Source organism: Diceros bicornis, chromosome 16, assembly GCF_020826845.1.
Source record: "Diceros bicornis minor isolate mBicDic1 chromosome 16, mDicBic1.mat.cur, whole genome shotgun sequence".
In the NCBI taxonomy this organism is placed as follows: Eukaryota; Metazoa; Chordata; class Mammalia; order Perissodactyla; family Rhinocerotidae; genus Diceros; species Diceros bicornis.
The window spans coordinates 6,530,575-6,540,550 of record NC_080755.1 but is presented as its reverse complement, the minus strand read 5'-3'; the positions used below and the strand labels follow the sequence as shown (position 1 = coordinate 6,540,550).

General features: G+C 47.7%; 1 protein-coding gene across 3 annotated transcripts in view; it reads right to left on the bottom strand.

Moving 5' to 3' along the window:
* Positions 1 to 4,016: 4,016 nt before the first annotated feature.
* PTPRM (protein tyrosine phosphatase receptor type M) overlaps positions 4,017 to 9,976 on the bottom strand; it is a 779,193-nt gene continuing 773,233 nt past the window's right edge. For all 3 annotated transcript variants that reach the window (XM_058556689.1, XM_058556687.1, XM_058556688.1), the window contains one exon: positions 4,017 to 4,767. In XM_058556689.1, the coding sequence (XP_058412672.1) occupies positions 4,714 to 4,767 (54 nt within the window). In that variant the 3' untranslated portion in view covers positions 4,017 to 4,713. The remainder of the gene's footprint in view (positions 4,768 to 9,976) is intronic.

Below are 9,976 nucleotides of genomic sequence, written 5' to 3'. Positions count from 1 at the left end.
GCAAAGAGAAAGCCAGCAATTGAAGAGGTTTCAGTAAGAATTTGGCATGTTTATTTAAGATTTCAGAGGTGAGGCAGTTCAAGGTGACAAGCTGCAGGGTGTGGCCCTCAGTTAGCTCGAGTGGAGTATGAAGGGAAGTTGCTGAAACTGAGGAAGTATTTGGAATGCAGAAGAATGAGTTACCCCTGCTTGAGAGAGTTTCAGAGGGGGCCATTTCCTTGGGAGTAGGGGAAAGATAACCTCATGTTAATTAAGGCTGTGGGGGAAGTTTATTTACAACTGAATAAAGGTTCCTTAAGGCATAGTAAAAATGACTGGAGATAATGTCAGCAGAAGCAGCTGGTAGGACAAAAATGTATAGCAATATGGAGAGGACAGAATATGAGAGGAGGGAGCGTGATTGACAGGTTAAGCATGCCGGGGATAAGACTTACTATGTTCCAGCTCACAAGCCTGCACATGGTGCAGGTGGTAGCCAACCTCCTGGATGGCCTCCAATGATTCTCACATCCTGGGATTTGTGCTCTTGTGTATCTCCTCCCACACTGAATAGGATATGATTGAAATGACAGAGTCTGACTTCCAAGGCTAGGTCATAAAAGAACTGTTGGCTTCTGCTTTGCTCCTTCTTGGATCACTGGGAGAAGCCAGCTAGCACTGCAAGGACACTTAAGCAGCTTGTGAAGAGGCCCAAATGGAGACGAACTGAGGCCTCCTGCCAACAACCAGCACCAACTTGCCAGCTGTGTGAGTGAGCCGCCTTGGAAGTGTATCCCCTTCCCCAGCCAAACTCTCAGATGACTGTAGCCCTGACCCAACATTTTGACAGTCACTTTATGAGTGACCTTAAAGCCAGAATCATCCAGCTGAGCTACTCCTGAATTTCTGACCCACAGAAACTGCATGAGATAATAAATATTTATTGGTGTTTTTAGCATTTAAATTTTGTGGCAATTCGTTATTCAGCAGTAGATAACTAATGCTGATTTTGGTACCCAGAACTGGGATGTCTTTTTTTTTTTTTTTTATTGATGTTTTAATGGTTTCTAACATGTCTTTTTTTTTTTTAAGGTAGCAATGATTTTTTTATTCAAGGATGCAAAGTTTTTAACACCAAAGATAATTAGTACATGTTTAGTACAACACTGTGCCTAAATCTGCAAAGTGCCAAATGCCAGCAAAATGCCAATATTCATAACATTATGCAATAGTGGTAATTGGCCGGTACATGCTTACAACACCTATCATTTATTTACTTAGCAATTGTTTTAATTGCAATTATTTGTAAAGTCATCAATCGACTTTTCAATCTTGCATGTGCATTTTCTTGGGAGGTGTTTTCACGCAGCCTCAGTCACGGAGCATTGTGGCCTCAGATGATGCCATCTAAGATAAAAGGACAGTCTATGATGTGTTTTTGACATATTACACGTTTCCTTTAGATTATTTTTATTTTTTCTTGATAATCTTTTTATTTCTGGATTTAACACCATACTCATTTGTTTTTTAATGTATGGAACCTTTATTTATTTTTTATTGCGGTAACATTGGTTTATAGCATTGCATAAATATCAGGTATACATCATTATACTTCTATTTCTGCATAGATTACATCATGTTCACCACCCAAATACTAATTACAGTCCATCACCACACACATGTGCCTAATTACCCCTTTCGCCCTCCTCCCTCCCCCCTTCCCCTCTGGTAACCAGCAATGGGATATCTTAATAAAACCTACAAATGCAGGCATGGGTTTGGATCCAGCCAGTGAGCGGAAGCTGGAAGGCCTCTGAGGACGGTGCTGGTGGGCAGCTCATGCACGCTGCCACTTATATGCTGGTTCACCTCGTGGGCGCAGGGCAGCAGCTGGGCCTGCAGCTGCTCCACCATCTGAGTGTGGAAACAATATAGCTGCTGCTTCACTTCTGCCCTCAATGCCTTGCACAAAACGACCTCTGGGGCTCACCTAACTGGAAATATATAAAGAATGGCATTCTGGGAAAGGCAGTCCAGAGAAACAAGTTGATACATTACACAGCCAGCACCGCGCCCAAATGGAGTGTTGTTAAGAAGTTGTCCTTGAGCAGGACCGTGCCAGGAAGTCAGGGGGCAGGATTATTTGTGTGCACAGCAGTCACAGGCATTGAGGTGTCTGGGAGGTTGAGGATGCCACAGTGGAGGGGAACCCAGGATATCGAGAGAAGACAGAGAAGGGACATTCAGCCGAGAGGTCAGCTGCTTTTGTTTGCGAGGGGCACTTACTCTGTGTACTGAAAGCAATGGGACTCTCAACCATGCTGCAAGGGCTCATGGGAAATCAGAAAAAGCCACAAAATGTCCCTTCTCTTCCATCGCTATTTCTGCCAAGAGGTGAAACCAAGTGAAAGAAAGATAAAAATCCAAGCGATTCAAAAGTCTAGAGGAAACCATTGGCTTCAATATGAGATGGGGTTTGAGAACGAAGGGATTGGCTAGGAAATGGGTTGTATCAAGATCACTTCCACACCAGGCTAAGGGACTGCAGACCAGAGCCCTGCCCGGGGAGAAGAGAACCAAGGGCGCCACACTTTGCTTGTGTCCCCGCCCAGCCGGCTCACAGTGGGTGCAGCTTTCCATGAGTATTCTTCCCTCTTCCTGGATCCTGGAGACACCGTTTTGAAGAGGTACACAAGAGCAGTTTTTAATCTTTTAGGATTCTATGGAAGAGAACTAGGTGGGATGGTGAGAGGCCATTGTCCTGGAGGATCCTGAGCAGTGAGGTGTTCAGTCCAGACTCAGCTCGGCTCCGGCCAGCTGCCCCTGAGCATGTGTGTAGTTCCACCCCCTGAGGGGGCTGGGAAACTTACATTAGTCAGGGGAGTCTGGATTGTACGCTCAGAGCACACAAAGCAGTGGGGGCCTAAGACCCAGATGTCTACGTCAGTCCCCTGGGTGGACAACCTCTGCTCTTGCCCTCCTTCGTCACCAAGATCCCCAGAGCAGGCAGGAACGACCACCCTCAGGCCTCCCCACTTTCCAGAGTAGGCAACGAGTCCTGTCTCCTTGTCTCAGCAGGAGTGGGATTTCCCACACCATGTGTTGTAACAAGGATGCCAGTGCTGCTGCCACTGTCCCTCCGCCTCCCCGGGTGCTCGAGGCACTTGGCGCTGACCATCTGGGGGGACTTTGGACAAATTATTTAATCTCTTCTAACCTCATGTCTCCCGTTGTAAGATGGCTCCATAACTGTACCCAGATCATACTGTCATGGGGAGGAGCTGCTGCCACTTGGGAAGCACCCTGCACGGTTTCTGGCAGAGAATCGGTGTTTGGCAAACATCATCTATTGGACATCATTTAACATAGCCTGGAACTCAGTTTTCAACCTCTGTTGTAAGTCCACGGCCTAGCTTCCTCCTTGGGGGGTCAGGCAGAGCCCCGAGGGCGTGGGGCAGCGCCCCGCGAGACTGCTCTCCAGCAGGAACTGTCTCGCGCAGCTTTGTGTCCTGCTTCCACGCACTCGGGTCCCACAGCCCTTTCAGAAGTGTTCTCTCAGCAAGTTGCAGGCTTGAACCAGGCCTGGAGAGGACACACATTCCCCCCGGTTGACTGAGGTGAAACAGAGGAGGGAAGGGTTGCTCCCGCCCCGGCACCTGGCCCCGTGCGCCCTGCAGCAGCCTCCCCGCCAGGTAGAGAATTCATCCCTGGCCGGACCCGGGGCTTGCGTTTCCTCAGCACCAGGAAAGGCTCCCAGGAGGGACCTAGATTTCTCACTGACAAAAGATCCCTCTCAAATCCTAACTTGACCTGCTCCAGGCAAACAGTCCTTGGGACTTTCATCCCAGTCCCCTGATGAAAGTCTCTGCCAATGGCCTGGGGTGAGTGGAGCTGCCCCCACCGCTTGGGCACAAGGGGCACCAGGAATACACCACGACTGCTCACGGGTCTTTATTTATTGAGTCAAGAATTCACACAAGGGAACATCACACAGCAAACCATTTCCAGAGCTCAATAAAAATGATTGTCACTCATGGTGCTTCACAAAAATTTCTTTTAATGAATAAATAATTTGATGAAATCAAAAATATTTACAATATAAACAAATGGAAAAGCTTTGGGTCTGTGAATCTGATCATTGAGCTTTGCATTTCTGAACTGAATTCCTCCCAAGCTTTTCCCTTAGAAACAATATAAATCTGATAGAAACAGCAACTCATACAACATATCTTTGTTCATTATACGCTTATCTGTTAGTCTTGGAAAGCTACATAAGTTTATATTATGCAACATGTTAAAATACAAATATTAACTAAAATAATATATTATCGTAATGCCAGGGAGCATTCTCCACAGAACAAAAATGTACACTCAGCTGTAACAATAACAAAGGTTCACGGGCCACAAAATAATATCCCAAAGGTACAAATTCCTTCCTAAGAATATAATTGTGCTCTTCAGTTTACCAGATGTCTACGCTGCTCTAACACGCCGAAGACTAGGAGTACAGTATTGGATGACTGTACGCTGTGGGTGTGTTTCTGACAGGCAGCAGCATTACTGGGAACTGGGCAGTGCAAGCAGTTTTATGAACACTTTCTTGCGCTCTTAAAAACAGCCAATTATGCAAAGCAAAAAAACATACTGAGAAGTCTTCATCTCATCTACACAAACACCACAGAACATGTTGGCTTTGTGGGATGAAAGGGTGTGTGTGCAGAGCTGTTTATGCCATCAGCCGGAATTCAAGTACTCCAGGGCCACCTCGTAGCAGAACTTGTACTGATCCTGGAGAACAGAAGGGATAAAACGTCAGCTCTGTGATTTCTAAATGCTGTTTCTATTAAAGCAAGTATGCCAGATAAGGTTTTAATTGGAAGAAATCAAACTGATAAGGATTTGAATCAGAAATGAATCGGAAAGTCACAGTTCTGAACCGCAAACACACTGGCTGTTTGTAGATGTTCCCCACTAGGCCTGATGAAAGGCATTTTGATATCTATGCTCATTAGAATTCCTGGAATGTTCTAGACAACTGAAACACATACATATGTTTGTCCACACATATATCGACATCCTGAGCACAAAGTATAGGGAACTCAAGAGGCAGAAGGAGAGAGAAGGAGGCTGGAGGAAACGCCTTTGTGACTTGCTCACATAAGGCCCTCAGTGAATAAACGTGGCTTCACTCCTGGCCCAGCTTTACCTTTGATTTTCAGTCAGCAGGATTTCCTCCATTTTATGAGAATTTATCAAGCACCTCTTAAGTACCAAGCACCTTGCCCTAGTTCCTGACTTCGAGAAGTCCATGGTCCAATGAGGAGGATGAGATGGTAACGCAATGACAACACATGAGGCAGAGACGAGTGGGGCTCACGGATGGCCCCCTAACATGGGTCAGTAGAGGAGAGAGCAGAACTTCTCAGGGAAGATCTGCAAAGACGTAGCAGGTAAGAGAAGAGAGAGTGAATGCATGCAGTTGGGGTAGGTGGGTATGTGCCTTGGGGTGCCCAGGACAATCCTGATTTATGTCTGTCGTCCTGGTGTAATTGTTAGTAGCATCCTCTTTTACTCTCAAAAGCATCCCAGTTTAATGATAAAGTATATGATCCTCCTAACTGGGATTAAACAGGCATTGCAGGTAGAGGCATCAGGATAAGGAAGGGCATAGAGGGGAAGTGTTTGATCCCCTCTGGGAGCCACATACAAGTTCTTAACCAGGCAGCGAATTCATTTTCCTTGAGCACAGCTTTCTCAGATCACGGCTTGGCCTGAGCAGGCCCTGTGTGAGGTCCTGGCCCAGGTGGGGTCTTGGGTGGTAGGGCGGGCATACTGCACCTGCATTTATGCAGTGTGCAGATGAATGCTCACCTGGGTGTGGCATCTGAACCGAGCAGAGGGACACAGGGGTTGGGGATGCCTCCATCTGCCACCTGGCAGCAGCCCAGGGTCTGGGACAGAGGAGATCAGCAACTGTAGGCTCTCCTCGCACCTCAGTGAGAGACAAGCTTTCTCGGGTTGTGAGAGTCAGCACCACTGTCTCATTACCCAACACAATGGCCACAACCAAGGAAATGGATCTCTTATTTTCAGGTTTGCCAAATTAATTAAAAATAAATTTCCTTTTTTTTTATATCTTCCTCCTAATTAGTCATTGTAATTTTCTTTTCTTCACTTTCATTTTGTTCTCTAAATGCCCACTAGTCCAACCTATTTATTTGAAGACAACGGCCACAGTTTGTCCTTCTGTGTATAACACACCAGTTCTTAGGACAGAACCTGACACACAGTTGAGGGAGTCAAATGTTAGTTGTATATGTAAATGATGAGAAAACATGGGTTTAGAAGAATTTGATTCAACACAATAAACATTTAAGGCTACAGACTGGCGATTCAAGATACAGCCTCAGTCCTCCAAGAGCTTACAATCTAGAGGTGAAGATAGAAAGCAAACAGGTCATTTCAACATACTGAAGGTGCCACAAGATTAAAAGCCAATAGTAGTAACACCCTCCAGGATGGCTAAGAAAAAAAAAGACACAATCGGGCCGGCCCGGTGGCGCAAGTGGTTGGGTGAGCGCGCTCCGCTCTGGCGGCCCGGGGTTCGCTGGTTCGGATCCCAGGCGTGCACCGACGCACTGCTTTGGCAAGCCATGCTGTGGCGGCGTCCCATATAAAGTGGAGGAGGATGGGCACGGATGTTAGCCCAGGGCCGTCCTCCTCGGCAAAAAAAGAGGAGGATTGGCGGATGTTAGCACAGGGCTGATCTCCTCACAAAAAAAATTAAAAAATAAAAAAATTAAAAAAAAGACACAATAACAAGTGTTGGTGAGGATGTGGAGAACTGGACCCTCATACACGGCTGGTGGGAATGTAAACTGGTGCGGCCACCATGGAAAACAATGGCAGGTCCTCACAACGTTAAACACGGTTACCCTATGACACAGCAATCCCTCTCCCAGTGTACACCCCGGAGAACTGAACATATGTCTACATGAAAACTCCCTGATACACACTCCAGTATTTATTATTTCAGGATTTGATGCTTTTATTTTCAGAATATTTAAAAGAAATTATTTGAATTTCAGAATTCTAAAAGGCCATGTTGTCTGATCACTGGGCTGACATATTGGTTACAAAGTGCTCCCATCATTTCTCTGTTTTTATGAATCACAGAACAATTATTTTCATGGAAATCTAAGAGATCCAATCCATTATTGCATAAACATGATTTTGTACAAACCTAACTGTGCAATTAACTCCACTGCCTACTATGAACCACCCTCTAACATATTACAATGCACTTACAAGGCAATGTGGCTGCTGGCCTCAGGCCACAACGCAGGCGAGGAAACAGGTACCTAAGAGATTTTGGGCTTCACATCCAAAGGGCAGCTGAGTTGGAAGTCACTGAAGTTGGCCTGTCACAGGCATGACTATAATTTTCAAAATGAACTCTCTCTCTCATCTTATCCCTCCTAAGCAAGCTGCCAATCTCCACAGATTCTGTGATGACTGGTTTCTGATTCAGAAAAATAAGGAGAATGAGAAGGAAAACCATAAATTGTCATGTGCCCTCCCCTGAGCACCTCGGGAAGATGCTGGAAACTGATTACACTTGATCGCCAGGTACAGGCCTTTCTTCTGTGCTTTCTTCTGTGGTCACTTGCTTTTGAACAGTATAATTAAGCCACATGAGCTTTCCTTGTGCTTCAGGGAAAAAAGAACGTTTTGTCTTGGTCCCAAGCTCTTCTGATTTGGGCGACATTAGCTGGCTTCGGGTGTGAAGAAGTGACATGAACAGGGGCTCATCCTTGTGCAAGACTGCCACCAGGGTGACTGCTATTCCTCTCCGAGACCCCCAACCCCATCTGCACTCCAGACCACACCTCTGGTTCCCACAAAGAGGGAGAAAGTGACACATGAAAGGGCACCTAAATGTGCTTTTAGAATACACTTTAGAAGTCCCCTCTCTGTGCGTCACGAGCCAGAAGGCCAGCAGGTGGCTATGGGAGGCTCCTCACAGGGTTCAAGCTGTGCCTCTGTCAGCACATGCTGCCTGCATCTGAGGAACTGGGGGCCCCGTAGTCAGTCTGGCACTTCCAACACCCCACGTCACCCACCTAAGAAGGTTCAAAGAGAACAGTCTGCATGGCTCACCGGGGCAAAGCTTTCCTCCCTCTGCACCTGCTACTGAACTAACACAAGCCGCCCAGTTTGAGCTGGGTTCTGTGCTGACAGATCTCTCAGCCTGGAAAAAACCCTCTGACTGATGCCCCTGCCAGGAGGGTGAAGTAGTCCCCATGTGCCAATAATTGTGAGTGGGGCCGTTTGGTTCAATTCCCAGCCAGGTGACACTGGGTGACCAGCCACTGTGCCAAGGAGACCCTTCAGTGAGACACCTGTGTCTCTGACAATGAACAGAAGGGGTCATTACTTTCATCTACACCTTTAAAAACATATGGAGAACCTCCTTTCCTCAAAGCCCACGCACAGGCTGTGCCTGGTTCTGTATTCAGACCCGTCGGCATGTAGCCACAGTCTTCCCCAGGTCCCAGAGAGCAGCCAAGGGCAGCTCAGGATGGACGTGGGTCTGGCTGCAGAGAAGCAATGTCCAGTCACTCAGCAAATACTCACTGGGTCCCTCCTTGGAGCCGGGTGCTCTGTGGGTGCTGAGGGCGTGGCTGGTTCTGCGCAAGGAGATCAGAGTCTGGGGGCAGGGGAAGGGCCAAGGCACTCATAGAGATTACTCCAAATGCTTCCCAGAGTGCAGGAAGACTGACCCCAGGAGGACTCAGGAGGGAGGGGCGAGGGGCCACTCCAGGGGCCGTGGGGCAGGGCCAGGACCAAGGGAACTAGAATGCCACTGAGCATCCCCAGAGACAGGCCACACAGCTGGTGGGGGGCACAGCTCAGGGATCTGAGCGAGCCTCTCTGATTCCTGACCTGAGTCCTACAGCCTCCACCCCAACATGCACACCCCCCCACACACATCCACATACACCCACACCTACACCAACAGACACACCCACAACTACACACCCACCCACAAAACACTCATACCTATACACACACACTCACACACACACATACACCCACACCTACAGCAACATACACACCCACCCACAATACACCTATACCTACACACACACACACAGGCCTCACCTTTCAAACAGCCTGTAAATGTCATGCATGTTCACAGGCAGAGCCATAGAGGGGCCGTTTATATACACAAATGAGTAGATCTGTTGTGCTGTCTGCACAATGGGGAGAAGCGCAGGCCCCACACCACGTGCCATTGTGTAGGGAGTACCTTGCATAGCATATTATCTTTAGTATATTGAAGAGGAAAGTGGGGCCAGGTCTGGGCAGCCAGCTCTAAATTATAGGAGGGGAGACACTGGCAGGGGTCTGAGCCGGAGAGGAGGGAGGGAGGTGGGGAGGTGGGCTTGCACACGCCTGTCAGCCAGCATGACAGGAGAGGGAGGCCTGTTTGTCCTGCTGGACCTGTTTCCCGCCCTGCAGCACAGGGAGCTCACCTGCGCAGGCACCATTCCAGGGCCTCACCTCCATCCGTCTGGGGTGTGGCCTGGGCACCAGCATTTGTGAGAGCCCAGCTGATTCTGATGTGCAGCCCGGGCTGAGAGCCATTTTAGACTAGGGAGTAAGTTTCTTAACTTTGGCTGCACATCAGAATCAGCTGGGGGTCTTTTAACATTCTGGGGCCAAAGCCAGGCCCCAGATCAATTGGATCAGAGTCTCTGAGTGGGCCCAGGCATCGGAATTTTTTAAAACTCCCATTTAAAAAAAAAAGTCAATTTTATAGAAACAGAATAGAATGGTGTTTGCCAGGGACTGGAGGGAGGGGGAAATGGGGTGATGTTGGTCGAAGGGTACAGAGTTTCAGTTATAAGAAGAAGTTCTGAGGATCTAATGTACAGCATGTTAATAGTACATATTGTAGGGCCGGCACAGTGGCTTAGTGGTTAAGTGTGCG